Below are 18,935 nucleotides of genomic sequence, written 5' to 3' on the forward strand. Positions count from 1 at the left end.
GGGGGGCACAAAACTACATCAATACTTCCATTCATTTTCTTTAAAACTGGTACCTTCAGACGAGGGCTGTGGCACGTGTGGGGGTCGTAGAGGAGGTCATAATTAGTTTATGGGCCAGGCCTATTTTCGGGAACGTCCAATGGTGTGACAAATACCGCTGTAGCGCGGCCAACTTCCACAGCAGAGCCATCCAATGAAATAAACATCTCTCATCTTAAAACTAACTGATTTAGACGGTGATTTCTGCATTATGTAACTTATATTGATCCACCAGCGCATCAAGAGACTCTAGGGGGGGGGGAGGAGTGGAAGGATTACTGTATCAGGCTGTTTTATACCTGTGACGTACCTGCGTTAATTAAACCTCACGTCGCCGCGCACGTACCTGGAGCCACGGCGTAAATGTCAAAGTCTTTAATTCCCTCGGTCTTCAGAATCTCCTCGTCGATGACGAAGTTTCCTGTGTAACTGCGTGGCTTCCCGAGGATGGCGTAGGCTGCGTCTGACATGATGTCGACGTTGCGACACTGCTTACCCACCTCCGCACCACCTAGCATTTCCATAGCAGCAGTCTGGATGGCTGGAGGACACGGCGCAACATTCATTAAGAAAAATAAATACATCTTTCTTTGAATTAAACCAGTTTTTATTTTAATTATTTCAAAATATGTTTATTAGCACGTAGGACGTTATTTTAGGAAGAACTGATAGGATTTCAGATGACAACAAAGAGACAAACTAGTCTTCTCATGTCTACTGTGGGGTCATTAAAACGGGTCAAACCGGGTAAATGGTATCTTTCAACACATACCCGTCTTAGGCCACAAGGCATTGACAGCGATGGACCCTCTGAACTCTTCGGCCATGCCCAGAACACACATGGACATGCCATACTTGGCCATTGTGTACGCTGAAAGGGAAACCATCAACAACAACAACAACAACGAACAGGTTAAAAACACAAGTCAGTGATTTGAAAACCAGATCTTTCTCAGTGCATAGCAAACAAGAGAGGGTACGGTCCCAACAAGCTCTCCTTTCTCCTCAACTTGTTCACTACTACCCACAAATGAAATTTTAAAAAGCATTGGATTGGTGGAGGCAGGTGGTTTCCATCATATTTCTTATAGAAGCCATTTTCTGTTTAAAATCAGTGAAGGGCAAAAAAGGACTGATAGTTGAGACTCAAGACAGCGGGTGAAGCCTTTCCTTACCCGTGTGGTTTTTGAACCAGATGGGGTTGAGGTTAAGGGGTGGGCTGAGGTTCAGGATGTGAGGGTTCTTACTCTTCAACAGATGTGGGATGCACAGCTTAGACCTGGGCAAAACAACAAGTCAGAAATACATTTTTTTTTCAGAAAAAAGGGCTTCTTCTTCGTACGAACGAAACCCTCTCGAAGTAAAGGGTCTGAATACTTATGCAAATGGCATTTTTTATTATATACACTAAAATCAACATTTCTGAAAACCTGTTTATGCTTTGTCATTATGGGGTATTGTGTGTAGATTGATGACAATTTTGAATAAGGCTGTAACGTAACAAAATGTGGAAAAAGTCAAGGGAATTAAGAGCAAGGACAGAGAGAGAGGGAAAGTATTGGTGACTTTGCATACAGTTACCACTCCCTGTGCCAATGGTGGAAACCTGGCACTGAGGAGGAGGAAGGGGTCATTAAATTGATCTTGAAGAACATCATTCCACTACCGGCCAGTCAACTCAGAAAGAGTCAGACTGGTTAGACTGGGACAGCAGTTTGATAAGGGTAGAGAATGTCAACGGCAATACGAACAGAGAAAGAAACATGCTTAGACCATGAACCACAGCCAGAGAGTCTCCAGCCAAGACCCCTCAACACTTGTTGAGTGCGGTCTTCATGCCTGCATCGGTTTGTGCTGGTCAATAGACAGCAACGAAAAATAGATAAACTCTTGGGAAATAGCGTACTCTACAGTTTATCATGAGGTATTCTACCTCAGGCCAGCAAAACCTTGAGCATTCCTTAAGAGTAGAGCTCGCGCACCAGCGGGTGTTGACAAAATGACAACACCACCCCTCATCTTACTAGAAGTCGCTGTTCCGTCTTGCCGAGGTACGGAAAACCCAGCCAACTGTAGATTTTAATTTTATTTCACCTTTATTTAACCAGGTAGGCTAGTTGAGAAAAATGTTCTCATTTACAACTGCGACCTGGCCAAGATAAAGCAAAGCAGTTCGACACATACAACAACACAGAGTTACACATGGAATGAACAAAACATACAGTCAATAATACAGTAGAACAAAATAAAACAAAAAGTCTATATACAGTGAGTGCAAATGAGGTAAATTAGGAAATAAATAGGCCATGGTGGCGAAGTAATTACAATATAACAATTAAACACTGGAATGGTAGATGTGCAGGAGATGAATGTGCAAGTAGAGATACTGGGGTGCAAAAGGAGCAAAATAAATAAATACAGTATGGGGATGAGGTAGTGGGATGAGCTGTTTACAGATGGGCTATGAACAGGTGCAGTGATCTGTGAGCTGCTCTGACAGCTGGTTCTTAAAGCTAGTGAGGGAGATGTGAGTCTCCAGCTTCAGTGATTTGTTGCAGTTTTTGCATTATCCTCGTTCTGCCAAGACTGAAACATAAGATATTACAGTTTTTAAATGTCCCTTTGGTAGGATAGTCTTTTCCAGTTTATTCTCCAGTAGGATGGATTGTAAAGGCAGATTATCCACCAATCGGCCTGGTCCGAGAGGAGCCGTAAATCTTTCACCTGCGATTCGTAAAAAAAAATAATAATAATAATCAAAAAGTTTTTTGTGGAGCAGAATGGCCCTCTGAACTACCGAGTGGTGAAAAAGGACGGGTGAAGATATGGGCGTTGTCCATGTCTCACGCCTTAAGGCTCGTTACCCCTTAGCCGAGGAATTGGAGGAGATTGAACGGCGCAAGGTCCTGAATATATTTGAAGAAGAAAGTGATGGATGTGTTTCTCGGATTCCCAGACGACATCTCGCACGTTAAGGCCCATTTACCCCTCAGCTGATGAGAGTGAACACAGCAAAGTCATGAATATCATTGAGGAGTAAAGTGAGGAGACTTCTCTCAGTTTCCCAGACCAACATGTACCTTCCATGGCATTGGTCGGCTTTTTCCAAGGGGAAGGGGTGTGTGTGTGACGGCCCTGAATTTGTCTAAACCGTCTCAGTGCTTCTCCTCCCGACGGGGTGCTTTCCCTTCCATTCCCTATTAAAAAGCCAGCATCAGATGAGCAAAAGTTTGGGGTGACAGTGGTGCGAATGAGGAAGTCTCAACCCTCAGTTCCAAATCTCCTTTACTCTGTTGTTTTGTATTTAAAAGTTTTATATAGTTGTGTTGCAAGAGTTAAAAGGATCTACTCATTTCTATTGTTGGACTACTTATCTCCTTTGGTCTCCGCTGTGGCCTCTCTCCTCTGAAGATCTGTTGGTAGATGGGATGGACTGCCTGTCCCCACTGACTACAACCTTTTTCCCCTCTCTCCTCTGAAGATCTGTTGGTAGATGGGATGGACTGACTGTCCCCACTGACTACAACCTTTTCCCCCTCTCCTCTCCTCTGATCTGTTGGTAGATGGGATGGACTGACTGTCCCCACTGACTACAACCTTTTTCCCCCTCTCCTCTCCTCTGATCTGTTGGTAGATGGGATGGACTGACTGTCCCCACTGACTACAACCTTTTTTCCCCCCCTCCTCTCCTCTGATCTGTTGGTAGATGGGATGGACTGACTGTCCCCACTGACTATAACCTTTTTCCCCCCCTCCTCTCCTCTGAAGATCTGTTGGTAGATGGGATGGACTGACTGTCCCCACTGACTACAACCTTTTCCCCCTCTCCTCTCCTCTGATCTGTTGGTAGATGGGATGGACTGACTGTCCCCACTGACTATAACCTTTTTCCCCCTCTCCTCTCCTCTGATCTGTTGGTAGATGGGATGGACTGACTGTCCCCACTGACTACAACCTTTTTCCCCCCTCCTCTCCTCTGAAGATCTGTTGGTAGATGGGATGGACTGACTGTCCCCACTGACTATAACCTTTTTTCCCTCTCCTCCAGACGGTATTTCATTTTTTTTTTATTGTGATTTACACCATGTTGGTTTATAGTGTTTAGTTGTAGGTGAAGATTTACTGACATTTACTGATCATGTTTATAACAATCTGATTGTATGAATGAGACCGGTTTTACACATTTATTTATTGCGTGACTGAAGTCATTTGGTTTCCCTCAATCATTTCCCGGGCGGGACAATATTTTTTATGCCCGAGGTACGGGACATTTACAAGTGGAAGTAAGATATTATTTTATTATTATTTTATTTATTATTTTGAGACTGTGATGTTATTGTGCATTATCATTTATGTTGGTAATACAACAAAATGCATAAACAGTTGTTTTGAAGTTATTTCTAATGTTTTGAAGGGTTTATGGAAAGGTTATTACAGAACGCCCTGTACTACAGAAGGTAGTCAGCTGACGGCCCTGTACTACAGAAGGTAGTCAGCTGACGGCCCTGTACTACTGAAGGTAGTCAGCTGAAGGCCCTGTACTACAGAAGGTAGTCAGCTGACGGCCCTGTACTACAGAAGGTAGTCAGCTGACGGCCCTGTACTACAGAAGGTAGTCAGCTGACGGCCCTGTACTACAGAAGGTAGTCAGCTGACGGCCCTGTACTACTGAAGGTAGTCAGCTGACGGCCCTGTACTACTGAAGGTAGTCAGCTGACGGCCCTGTACTACAGAAGGTAGTCAGCTGACGGCCCTGTACTACAGAAGGTAGTCAGCTGACGGCCCTGTACTACTGAAGGTAGTCAGCTGACGGCCCTGTACTACTGAAGGTAGTCAGCTGACGGCCCTGTACTACAGAAGGTAGTCAGCTGACGGCCCTGTACTACTGAAGGCCCTGTACTACTGAAGGTAGTCAGCTGACGGCCCTGTACTACTGAAGGTAGTCAGCTGACGGCCCTGTACTACTGAAGGTAGTCAGCTGACGGCCCTGTACTACTGAAGGTAGTCAGCTGACGGCCCTGTACTACTGAAGGTAGTCAGCTGACGGCCCTGTACTACTGAAGGTAGTCAGCTGACGGCCCTGTACTACTGAAGGTAGTCAGCTGACGGCCCTGTACTACTGAAGGTAGTCAGCTGACGGCCCTGTACTACTGAAGGTAGTCAGCTGACGGCCCTGTACTACAGAAGGTAGTCAGCTGACGGCCCTGTACTACAGAAGGTAGTCAGCTGACGGCCCTGTACTACAGAAGGTAGTCAGCTGACGGCCCTGTACTACTGAAGGTAGTCAGCTGACGGCCCTGTACTACAGAAGAGAGTCAGCTGACGGCCCTGTACTACAGAAGGTAGTCAGCTGACGGCCCTGTACTACAGAAGGTAGTCAGCTGACGGCCCTGTACTACAGAAGGTAGTCAGCTGACGGCCCTGTACTACAGAAGGTAGTCAGCTGAAGGCCCTGTACTACAGAAGGTAGTCAGCTGACGGCCCTGTACTACAGAAGGTAGTCAGCTGAAGGCCCTGTACTACAGAAGGTAGTCAGCTGAAGGCCCTGTACTACAGAAGGTAGTCAGCTGACGGCCCTGTACTACAGAAGGTAGTCAGCTGAAGGCCCTGTACTACAGAAGGTAGTCAGCTGACGGCCCTGTACTACAGAAGGTAGTCAGCTGAAGGCCCTGTACTACTGAAGGTAGTCAGCTGACGGCCCTGTACTACAGAAGGTAGTCAGCTGACGGCCCTGTACTACAGAAGGTAGTCAGCTGACGGCCCTGTACTACAGAAGAGAGTCAGCTGACGGCCCTGTACTACAGAAGGTAGTCAGCTGACGGCCCTGTACTACAGAAGGTAGTCAGCTGACGGCCCTGTACTACAGAAGGTAGTCAGCTGACGGCCCTGTACTACAGAAGGTAGTCAGCTGACGGCCCTGTACTACAGAAGGTAGTCAGCTGACGGCCCTGTACTACAGAAGGTAGTCAGCTGACGGCCCTGTACTACAGAAGAGTAGTCAGCTGACGGCCCTGTACTACAGAAGGTAGTCAGCTGACCCTGTACCCTGTACTACAGAAGGTAGTCAGCTGACGGCCCTGTACTACAGAAGGTAGTCAGCTGACGGCCCTGTACTACAGAAGGTAGTCAGCTGACGGCCCTGTACTACAGAAGGTAGTCAGCTGACGGCCCTGTACTACAGAAGGTAGTCAGCTGACGGCCCTGTACTACAGAAGGTAGTCAGCTGACGGCCCTGTACTACTGAAGGTAGTCAGCTGACGGCCCTGTACTACAGAAGGTAGTCAGCTGAAGGCCCTGTACTACAGAAGGTAGTCAGCTGACGGCCCTGTACTACAGAAGGTAGTCAGCTGAAGGCCCTGTACTACAGAAGGTAGTCAGCTGACGGCCCTGTACTACAGAAGGTAGTCAGCTGAAGGCCCTGTACTACTGAAGGTAGTCAGCTGACGGCCCTGTACTACTGAAGGTAGTCAGCTGAAGGCCCTGTACTACTGAAGGTAGTCAGCTGACGGCCCTGTACTACTGAAGGTAGTCAGCTGACGGCCCTGTACTACAGAAGGTAGTCAGCTGACGGCCCTGTACTACAGAAGGTAGTCAGCTGACGGCCCTGTACTACAGAAGGTAGTCAGCTGAAGGCCCTGTACTACTGAAGAGAGTCAGCTGACGGCCCTGTACTACTGAAGGTAGTCAGCTGACGGCCCTGTACTACAGAAGGTAGTCAGCTGACGGCCCTGTACTACAGAAGGTAGTCAGCTGACGGCCCTGTACTACAGAAGGTAGTCAGCTGACGGCCCTGTACTACAGAAGGTAGTCAGCTGACGGCCCTGTACTACAGAAGGTAGTCAGCTGACGGCCCTGTACTACAGAAGGTAGTCAGCTGACGGCCCTGTACTACTGAAGGTAGTCAGCTGACGGCCCTGTACTACAGAAGGTAGTCAGCTGAAGGCCCTGTACTACAGAAGGTAGTCAGCTGACGGCCCTGTACTACAGAAGGTAGTCAGCTGAAGGCCCTGTACTACAGAAGGTAGTCAGCTGACGGCCCTGTACTACTGAAGGTAGTCAGCTGACGGCCCTGTACTACTGAAGGTAGTCAGCTGACGGCCCTGTACTACAGAAGGCCCTGTACTACAGAAGGTAGTCAGCTGACGGCCCTGTACTACAGAAGGTAGTCAGCTGACGGCCCTGTACTACAGAAGGTAGTCAGCTGACGGCCCTGTACTACTGAAGGTAGTCAGCTGACGGCCCTGTACTACAGAAGGTAGTCAGCTGACGGCCCTGTACTACAGAAGGTAGTCAGCTGACGGCCCTGTACTACAGAAGGTAGTCAGCTGACGGCCCTGTACTACTGAAGGTAGTCAGCTGACGGCCCTGTACTACTGAAGGTAGTCAGCTGAAGGCCCTGTACTACAGAAGGTAGTCAGCTGACGGCCCTGTACTACTGAAGGTAGTCAGCTGACGGCCCTGTACTACTGAAGGTAGTCAGCTGACGGCCCTGTACTACTGAAGGTAGTCAGCTGACGGCCCTGTACTACTGAAGGTAGTCAGCTGACGGCCCTGTACTACAGAAGGTAGTCAGCTGACGGCCCTGTACTACTGAAGGTAGTCAGCTGACGGCCCTGTACTACAGAAGGTAGTCAGCTGACGGCCCTGTACTACAGAAGGTAGTCAGCTGACGGCCCTGTACTACAGAAGAGAGTCAGCTGACGGCCCTGTACTACAGAAGAGAGTCAGCTGACGGCCCTGTACTACAGAAGAGAGTCAGCTGACGGCCCTGTACTACAGAAGAGAGTCAGCTGACGGCCCTGTACTACAGAAGAGAGTCAGCTGACGGCCCTGTACTACAGAAGAGAGTCAGCTGACGGCCCTGTACTACAGAAGAGAGTCAGCTGACGGCCCTGTACTACAGAAGAGAGTCAGCTGACGGCCCTGTACTACAGAAGAGAGTCAGCTGACGGCCCTGTACTACAGAAGAGAGTCAGCTGACGGCCCTGTACTACAGAAGAGAGTCAGCTGACGGCCCTGTACTACAGAAGAGAGTCAGCTGACGGCCCTGTACTACAGAAGAGAGTCAGCTGACGGCCCTGTACTACAGAAGAGAGTCAGCTGACGGCCCTGTACTACAGAAGAGAGTCAGCTGACGGCCCTGTACTACAGAAGGTAGGCAACACATTGCAGCTCAGTTTATACTGCCACCTGCTGGCATGAAATAGTGATGAATAAACAATTACATCACCGTATTCTTCAAGGTCCCAACCCACATTTCTGCTCCCATGGAACAGTTGTTGTGCGTGTGTGTGTGCGTGTGTGTGTGTGGGACGACATCTAGGATTTGATACCAGTAACCCTCCAGTTGCCAGCTCATTTCCCACCAGCTCTTCACTCATCAGACCCGGGATTCAAACTGGCAACGGGTTGCTGGCTCGCTCCTAACTGCCAGGCGACCAATACCAAAGCTTAGAGAGTTTTCTAGAATCAATCAAGAATGCAAGAATAGCACACAATCAAACGGATTGCATAGATGACGGCCTAGTCGACCTAGCCATCCTGTTTGTTAGTATGTATTCATTCACTCACGTCAGATAGGTCCCTCTGAGGTTGACACCCAACATGAGGTCCACTTTCTTCATGGGTGTCTCCAGGGTTCCCGTCAGGTTAATGGCACTGGCATTGTTCACCAGGATATCAATACCTGGATACAGACATATGTTCAAAAAAGGGACACTTCACTTACAAATGGAAAAAGTCTTGTCAGATGTTTTCAGATCTCAAAAGGTAGACTAATTTCAAGACGAAATGATGTTCAATGACATCTCGTGGACAGATCAACGTAAACATACTGATCAACGTAAACATACTGATCAACGTAAACATACTGATCAACGTAAACATACTGATCAACGTAAACAAACATACAGATCAACGTAAACATACCTGATCAACGTAAACATAACTGATCAACGTAAACATACTGATCAACGTAAACATAACTGATCAACGTAAACATAACTGATCAACGTAAACATACTGATCAACGTAAACATACTGATCAACGTAAACAAACATACTGATCAACGTAAACATAACTGATCAACGTAAACATACTGATCAACGTAAACATACTGATCAACGTAAACAAACATACTGATCAACGTAAACATAACTGATCAACGTAAACATACTGATCAACGTAAACATACTGATCAACGTAAACATAACTGATCAACGTAAACATAACAGATCAACGTAAACATAACTGATCAACGTAAACAAACATACTGATCAACGTAAACATAACTGATCAACGTAAACATACTGATCAACGTAAACATACTGATCAACGTAAACAAACATACTGATCAACGTAAACATACATACTGATCAACGTAAACATAACAGATCAACGTAAACAAACATACTGATCAACGTAAACATAACTGATCAACGTAAACATAACTGATCAACGTAAACATAACTGATCAACGTAAACATACTGATCAACGTAAACATACAGATCAACGTAAACATACTGATCAACGTAAACATACAGATCAACGTAAACATACTGATCAACGTAAACATAACTGATACAGTAGAATCTGTCAGGAAAGAACAGAATGCGTTAGCTAACAAGCAGCAGTAGTTCCGGAATTTGAGTTTTTCGAGATTTAAAAAAATAATTATTTGCACAAATCATGATTTCGCAGGTGTTAGCATCTTTTGAATTTTGGAAGGGGGCATTCGGCCCGTAAGAGAGAAGGTGGAGCTCCTGGTTCTAGTGGTTCTGGTTCTCCTGGTTTCCCTTCTAACCCGAATGGACCCAGAACTTAATGGAGCAGCCCACCAATTACGCAATATTTTATTTATTTATCTAGTTAAGCCAGATAAGAACAAAATCTTATTTACAATGACAGGCCTACACCGGCCAAACCGTAACCCGGACGACGCTGGGCCAATTGTGCACCGACCTATGGGACTCCCGATCACGGCCGGAGGTGATACAGCCCAGGATCGAACCAGGCTCTGTAGTGACGCTTCTAGCACTGTGATGCAGTGCCTTCCTTTACTTTAGTTCTGCGTTAACCGATATTAAACACGGTCTAATTTACTCTTGGTTATTCTGTGCTTTTCCCCCTTCATTTGGGGTGTAATGTCTCGTTGCTGCTCACCTCCAAACTTCTGCACGGCCTGTTCCACTGCCTCGCCGATCTGCTTTTCATCTCTGACGTCTACGATACAAGGCAACGCTTTGCCTCCCAATGCCTCGACTAGCAACACGCACAGGGATAAGCAACACGCACAGGGATAAGCAACACGCACAGGGATAAGCAACACGCACCAATGTACTTATTACCACATAATTCAGAAGTCAATAATTCCTGGTAAACTGACTAAATGGTGAAAAGACAGAAAGTTACATGTCAAAAGTGTGAAAATGTGGTTGAAGCCTAAAGCCAGATAAAAGCTAAAGGTAAAGTCAAGCTGTACTCACTTTCTTCTGCAGCAGTGTAGATGGTTCCGGGTAGTTTGGGGTGGGCTTGTGCTGTTTTAGCAGCGATGACAACATTGGCACCATCCTTAGCAGCTTTGAGTGCGATGGCTTTCCCAATACCACGACTTGCCCCTGTAATGAACAGGGTTTTCCCCGCTAGCTTTCTGCAATTCACACACAACAAAGGAACAGGATGGGCTAGGTTCAGGAGGACTGCTGCTGCCACTACATTGTTCAGCAGGATTGGCTAGGTTCAGGAGGACTGCTGCCACTACATTGTTCAGCAGGATGGGTTCAGGAGGACTGCTGCTGCCACTACATTGTTCGACAGGATGGGCTAGGTTCAGGAGGACTGCTGCTGCCACTACATTGTTCAGCAGGATGGGCTAGGTTCAGGACTGCTGCTGCCACTACATTGTTCAGCAGGATGGGCTAGGTTCAGGAGGACTGCTGCCACTACATTGTTCGGCAGGATGGGCTAGGTTCAGGAGGACTGCTGCTGCCACTACATTGTTCAGCAGGATGGGTTAGGTTCAGGAGGACTGCTGCCACTACATTGTTCAGCAGGATGGGCTAGGTTCAGGAGGACTGCTGCTGCCACTACATTGTTCAGCAGGATGGGCTAGGTTCAGGAGGACTGCTGCCACTACATTGTTCAGCAGGATGGGCTAGGTTCAGGAGGACTGCTGCCACTACATTGTTCAGCAGGATGGGCTAGGTTCAGGAGGACTGCTGCTGCCACTACATTGTTCAGCAGGATGGGTTCAGGAGGACTGCTGCCACTACATTGTTCAGCAGGATGGGTTCAGGAGGACTGCTGCCACTACATTGTTCGGCAGGATGGGCTAGGTTCAGGAGGACTGCTGCCACTACATTGTTCGGCAGGATGGGCTAGGTTCAGGAGCACTGCTGCCACTACATTGTTCGACAGGATGGGCTAGGTTCAGGAGGACTGCTGCTGCCACTACATTGTTCAGCAGGATGGGCTAGGTTCAGGAGGACTGCTGCCACTACATTGTTCAGCAGGATGGGTTCAGGAGGACTGCTGCCACTACATTGTTCAGCAGGATGGGTTCAGGAGGACTGCTGCTGCCACTACATTGTTCAGCAGGATGGGTTCAGGAGGACTGCTGCTGCCACTACATTGTTCAGCAGGATGGGCTAGGTTCAGGAGGACTGCTGCTGCCACTACATTGTTCAGCAGGATGGGCTAGGTTCAGGAGGACTGCTGCTGCCACTACATTGTTCAGCAGGATGGGCTAGGTTCAGGAGGACTGCTGCTGCCACTACATTGTTCAGCAGGATGGGCTAGGTTCAGGAGGACTGCTGCTGCCACTACATTGTTCAGCAGGATGGGCTAGGTTCAGGAGGACTGCTGCTGCCACTACATTGTTCAGCAGGATGGGCTAGGTTCAGGAGGACTGCTGCTGCCACTACATTGTTCAGCAGGATGGGCTAGGTTCAGGAGGACTGCTGCTGCCACTACATTGTTCAGCAGGATGGGCTAGGTTCAGGAGGACTGCTGCTGCCACTACATTGTTCAGCAGGATGGGCTAGGTTCAGGAGGACTGCTGCTGCCACTACATTGTTCAGCAGGATGGGCTAGGTTCAGGAGGACTGCTGCCACTAGATTGTTCAGCAGGATGGGCTAGGTTCAGGAGGACTGCTGCGGCCACTACATTGTTCAGCAGGATGGGCTAGGTTCAGGAGGACTGCTGCCACTAGATTGTTCAGCAGGATGGGCTAGGTTCAGGAGGACTGCTGCCACTAGATTGTTCAGCAGGATGGGCTAGGTTCAGGAGGACTGCTGCCACTAGATTGTTCAGGAGGATGGGCTAGGTTCAGGAGGACTGCTGCTGCCACTACATTGTGCATTAGGTCAGGATGGGCTAGGTTCAGGAGGACTGCTGCTGCCACTCCATTGTTCGACAGGATGGGCTAGGTTCAGGAGGACTGCTGCCACTACATTGTTCAGCAGGATGGGCTAGGTTCAGGAGGACTGCTGCCACTAGATTGTTCAGCAGGATGCGCTAGGTTCAGGAGGACTGCTGCCACTACATTGTTCAGCAGGATGGGCTAGGTTCAGGAGGACTGCTGCGGCCACTACATTGTTCAGCAGGATGGGCTAGGTTCAGGAGGACTGCTGCCACTAGATTGTTCAGCAGGATGGGCTAGGTTCAGGAGGACTGCTGCCACTACATTGTTCAGCAGGATGGGCTAGGTTCAGGAGGACTGCTGCTGCCACTACATTGTGCATTAGGTCAGGATGGGCTAGGTTCAGGAGGACTGCTGCTGCCACTCCATTGTTCGACAGGATGGGCTAGGTTCAGGAGGACTGCTGCCACTACATTGTTCGGCAGGATGGGCTAGGTTCAGGAGGACTGCTGCTGCCACTACATTGTTCAGGAGGATGGGCTAGGTTCAGGACTGCTGCCACTACATTGTTCAGCAGGATGGGCTAGGTTCAGGAGGACTGCTGCTGCCACTACATTGTTCAGCAGGATGGGCTAGGTTCAGGAGGACTGCTGCCACTACATTGTTCAGCAGGATGGGCTAGGTTCAGGAGGACTGCTGCTGCCACTACATTGTACATTAGGTCAGGATGTAAGAAATTAGAGCAAAAATCCATACAGAACACCTTCAGGGAGGTGGCATCGTCCAATCAAGAGATAATTCCATCTTTGTCTCCTCAATTAGTTAAAGTGTAACCGACGGGTATGGGCGAGGGGACGGACTGAAGTTATACTGTTACAAAAGCAATATGTGGAACTCTATCAAGAGTCTACCAGGGTTGGGTTCAGTTCCATATACCTGAATTTAACACAATGAATTCATTCGATTCAAGTTGGCTGAGGGCCAGTCTGTTTGCCAAACATGAAGAAAAAATATATATACATAAATATATATAAATAAAAAAAGGGTCTTGACAATGACAGAAAAGGAGTTGGCACGACAACACAAAGAGATTGGCTAATACTCAAGGACAGGATCACTTTGGCATAATATGACAAGAGGCCATTCATTAAAATATGAGGTGCTGTTATCAAAGACAGGCTAAAATTGCTTATCCAATAGAAATCCTCTTATCACAGTTGTAAGCGGTGTCATGGCGACTTTTGGCTCGCTGAACTCAGGCGTAGAAACACCTAAAAGGTCCGTCTCGCAACAGAACGGCTGGCCGTCAAAAATCAAGACACTCACTCATTCGATAAATAAAGTTTTTTTTGTTGTTGTTTTTTTTACATATTAAAAATGTCAGTTTGTCATTTTCACGAGTTTGGGGGGTAATAACATGTTCAACTACTTAAGACATTGCCACGAATCTAGGTTGTGCCTTTAGATTGAGAGAAAATGAACGACTAAGGATGAATTTTTCAATTATTTCACCGACTTCTCAAATCCCTGACCAGGCGTACCTGGAAGTCTCGCGATGTTGTGACCGTGGTGTGAGATAGAGGTCACTCATTGGTTGGCTGTTACACTCCGGTGACCTTTAGCCTGAATCTCCATTCCCCAATCAGGTCTTTGTGACATTTTTATATTATTTACCTAGGCATTCACCTACATGATAAAATGCCTGCTAAGTTTACAACCAGTCAAAAAACAAACAAATCTAAGTCTAGCTGTTTGAAATATATAGTTACATAACTAGTAGGTACACATTGTAACGGTGATATGTACAGGATAAGAGGATGCGTGTGAAAGACAAACAGCAAAGTTCACTGACAACTCACTCACCTTTCTTTATCGTAGCCAGATGACTTGCTTTAAAATATATATATATATATATATATATATATATATATCACCTTTATTTAACCAGGTAGTCGAGTTGAGAACAAGTTCTCATTTACAACTGCTTACAAGCGAACCCTGGCTAGCTAACATTTCAACACAGTTTATGTTACAATTTCTGGACAAAATGTATTTCGTAATGCTCGTCAAAAAATGTTACTCTTACAGCTTAGCTAATTGGTTACATGCAAGTAATCAACGACTTATGAAAAGCTTGAAGGAGAAAACATACTATATAGTTGTCTAGTTATGTAGCCAAGAGGCTAACGTTAGCAGGCTAGCTAGCTAGCTGACGTTACTTACCCTGTGTTTTGCAACATTCTGAAACGTCTGATTTCTCTTGCAGATATGTTTTTAAACGCAGAGAATGTGAACGGACGATTCAAGTCAGTTCAGAAACAAGTCCAGTTTCCAACTTTGCTATAAAAATAAAAAACTATCCGGATACAATGTGACCAACGGATGACAGCAGCCGAAGTGGCCTTTACCCCAGTTAGAGATGTTCTTCTTCTTTGGTATCTTGGCGTTCGCCCATTATGTTTCTGCATGCCGCCACCTACTGTGCGATAGTGTATGTTCAATCACGGTACATTTGTGAAACAAAAATAAAAAGAGAGAAATTCTAATAATTGCACCAACAACCAACCCTAACACCTACAGTGCCTTCGGAAAATACTCAGATCCCTTGACTTTTCCAACATTTAGTTACGTTATAGCCTTATTCTAAAATGTATTAAATACATTTAAAAAATGAGCAATCTACACACAATATTCCCATAATTATAAAACAGGTTTTTAGACATTTTTACCAAAACATTTCTGCAGCATTTGAAGGTCCTCAAGAACACAGTGGCCTCCATCATTCTTAAATGCCAGAAGTTGGAACCACCAAGAATTCGTAGAGCTGGCCACCAGGCCAAACTGAGCAATCGGGGGAGAGGGAGTCAGTGACCAAGAACCCGATGGTCACTCTGATAGATCTCCAGAGTTCCACTGTGAAGATGGGAGAACCTTCCAGAAAGATAACCATCTCTGCAGCACTCCACCAATTAGGCCTTTATGGTAGCGTGGCTAGACGGAAGCCACTCCTCAGTAAAAGGCTCATGACAGCCCGCTCGGTGTTAGCCAAGGGGCACCTAAAGACTCTCAGACCATGAGAAACAAGATTCTCTGGTCTGATGAAACCAAGATTGAACTCTTTGGCCTGAATGCCAAGCGTCACGTCTGGAGGAAACCTGGCACCATCCCTACGGTGAGGCATGGTGGTGGCAGCATCACGTCTGGAGGAAACCTGGCACCATCCCTACGGTGAAGCATGGTGGTGGCAGCATCACGTCTGGAGGAAACCTGGCACCATCCCTACGGTGAGGCATGGTGGTGGCAGCATCACGTCTGGAGGAAACCTGGCACCATCCCTACGGTGAGGCATGGTGGTGGCAGCATCACATCTGGAGGAAACCTGGCACCATCCCTACGGTGAGGCATGGTGGTGGCAGCATCACGTCTGGAGGAAACCTGGCACCCTCCCTACGGTGAGGCATGGTGGTGGCAGCATCACGTCTGGAGGAAACCTGGCACCATCCCTACGGTGAGGCATGGTGGTGGCAGCATCACGTCTGGAGGAAACCTGGCACCATCCCTACGGTGAGGCATGGTGGTGGCAGCATCACGTCTGGAGGAAACCTGGTACCATCCCTACGGTGAAGCATGGTGGTGGCAGCATCACGTCTGGAGGAAACCTGGTACCATCCCTACGGTGAAGCATGGTGGTGGCAGCATCACGTCTGGAGGAAACCTGGCACCATCCCTACGGTGAAGCATGGTGGTGGCAGCATCACGTCTGGAGGAAACCTGGTACCATCCCTACGGTGAAGCATGGTGGTGGCAGCATCATGCTGTGGGGATGTTTTTCAGCGGCAGGGAATAGGAGACTAGTCAGGATCGAGGAAGAGATGAACGGAGCAAAGTACAGAGAGATCCTTGATGAAAACCTGCTCCAGAGCGCTCAGGACCTCAGACTGGGGCGAAGGTCCACCTTCCAACAGGACAACGCAGGAGTTGCTTCGGGACAAGTTTCTGAATGTCCGTGAGTGGCCCAGCCAGAGCCCGGACTTGAACCCGATCGAACATCTCTGGAGAGACCTGAAAATATCTCCCCATACAACCTGACAGAGTTTGAGAGGATCTGCAGAGAAGAATGGGAGAAACTCCCCAAATACAGGTGTGCCAAGCTTGTAGCTTCATACCCAAGAAGACTTGAGGCTGTAATCGTTGCCAAAGGTGCTTCAACAAAGTACTGCGCAAAGGGTCTGAATACTTATGCAAATGTCATATTTCAGTTCATTTAAAATAAATAAATGAACAAACATGTCTAAACCCCTGTTTTTGCTTTGTCATTATTGGGTATTGTGTGTAGATTGATGAGGGGGGAAAAAAACAATTTAATCAATTTTTAAACAGGGCTGTGATTTAACAAAATGTGGAAAAAGTTAAGGGGTCTAAATACTTTATAAGGCCAATTTTTCTTATGGGCCAGTTAGCCCATTTTTGGTATTCTGCTGTAAGATTTAGCATAGGTAACGTTAGTTGGCTAGCTAGCTAGCTATCGCTATGCTAAATCATCCAGCACAATTTTGGTATCCAAAAACCAAAACAAATTGAATGGAAAATCTACACGACATGACCAAAAGTATGTGGACCCCTGCTCGTCGAAGATCGCATTCCAAAATCATGGGCATTAATATGGAGTTGGTCCCCCCCTTTGCTGCTATAACAGCCTCCACTCTTCTGGGAAGGCTTTCCACTAGATGTTGGAACATTGCTGCTATAACAGCCTCACCTCTTCTGGAAAGGCTTTCCACTAGATGCTGGAACATTGCTGCGGGCACTTGCTTCCATTCAGCAACAAGAGCATTAATGAGGTAGGAGCACTGATGTTGGGCGATTAGGCCTGGCTCGCAGACGACGTTCCAATTCAACCCAAAGGTGTTCGATGGGGTTAAGTTCAGGGCTCTGTGTAAGCCAGTCAAGTTCTTCCACACCGATCTCAACAAACCACTTCTGTAGGGACCTCGTTTTGTGCATCCGGGGATACCTTCCCCAAACTGTTACAACAAAGTTGGAAGCACAGAATCATCTAGAATGTCATTGTATTCTGTAGCGTTAAGATTTCCCTTCACTGGAACTCAGGGTTCTAGCCCGAACCATGAAAAACAGCCCCAGACCATTATTCCTGCTCCACCAAACTTTACAGTCGGCACTATGCATTGGGGCAGGTAGCGTTTTCTGGCAGCCGCCAAACCCACATTTGCCTGTCGGACTACCAGATGGTGAAGGGTGATTCATCACTCCAGAGAACTTGTTTCCACTGCTCTAGAGTCCAATGGTGGTGAGCTTTACACCACTCCAGCCGACGCTTGGCATTGGTGATTTTAGGCTTGTGTGCGGCTGCTCGGCCATGGAAACCCATGACATTGCTTCCAGAGGCAGTTTGGAACTCGCTAGTGAGTGTTGCAACCGAGGAAAGATGATTTTTCGGTCCCGTTCTGTGAGCTTGTGTGGCCTACCACTTTGTGGCGGCTGAGATTGTTGCTCCTAGACGTTTCCACTTCACAATAAAAGGCCTTACTAGTTGACCGTGGCAGCTCTAGCAGGTTGAACATTTGACAAACTGACTTGTTGAAAAGGTGGCATCCTATGACGGTGCCACGTTGAAAGTCACTGAGCTCTTCAGTAAGGCCATTCTACTGCCAATGTTTGTCTATGGAGATCGCATGGTGGTGTGCTCGATTTTATACACCTGTCAACAACGGGTTGTGGCTGATATAGCCAAATCCACTCATTTGAAGGGGTGTCCACATACTTTTGTATATACAGTGTACATTTTCTCTCCTTTGTGGACATTTTGGGCTCCTCTACAACACTTGGTTTCTTTCATGGTAATCTGGTTTGGGATTTTGCACACAACATTCTTCTCGATCCCGGCTCTTTGTGTCCTGCCACTATCAACCAGTGGGCTTGTTCAGCATTGCAAGCGACTGCAGACTGGTCTACAAAGAATCTTACATCATAAATAACTATTCATTATCATTTGTACATCGGTCAGTCACAATTTAACTATGATACATTACGGTTTTGATCCTCTAGAACACGGCTATTATCAACGTTCAAGGTTGTCGTTATTTCGAGCGCGTTGCGCAGATGGGCAGATCTTTACGTGATGCTATAATTCGTACCATGCGTAACTGCAAACCTGGAGTTTCTGGGAGTGGGCGTGTCAATAGAAGTGGGAGGATCAACCGAAGTGGGTGTATGGAAAGTGGATCAGCTAATTCGGCGAATGTGTTGCCACTCAACACCGTTCTGCGTGTTTGCGATGTTTTCAAACTTTCTGAGGAATTTCCTTTAGGCTAACATTTTGCCATTCACATTGAGCTGTGTCTTTGGTGGTGTAAGTTCTTCATAGATGTATACTAGCTTTTTATTTCTGTCTAACATTAACGTGGCTATAATTAACCTGGCACACATTGTACATAGATTTTTCAATTTTTCTTTTGTATTATTGACTGTAGGTTTGTTTATGTGTAACTCTGTGTCGTTGTTTGTGTCGCACTGC

At 47.1% G+C, this 18,935-nt stretch overlaps 1 protein-coding gene across 1 annotated transcript in view; it reads right to left on the reverse strand.

Moving 5' to 3' along the window:
• Nucleotides 1-14,831, reverse strand: part of hsdl2 (hydroxysteroid dehydrogenase like 2) — a 36,346-nt gene extending 21,515 nt beyond the window's left edge. Inside the window, 7 exon segments of the mRNA XM_065007679.1 lie at nt 386-580; nt 812-910; nt 1,215-1,318; nt 8,611-8,725; nt 10,203-10,301; nt 10,526-10,689; nt 14,624-14,831. Coding sequence (XP_064863751.1) covers nt 386-580; nt 812-910; nt 1,215-1,318; nt 8,611-8,725; nt 10,203-10,301; nt 10,526-10,689; nt 14,624-14,640 — 793 coding nt within the window. The 5' untranslated portion in view covers nt 14,641-14,831.
• Nucleotides 14,832-18,935: the final 4,104 nt, after the last annotated feature.

This window comes from Oncorhynchus nerka, linkage group LG22, assembly GCF_034236695.1.
Source record: "Oncorhynchus nerka isolate Pitt River linkage group LG22, Oner_Uvic_2.0, whole genome shotgun sequence".
NCBI lineage: Eukaryota > Metazoa > Chordata > Actinopteri > Salmoniformes > Salmonidae > Oncorhynchus > Oncorhynchus nerka.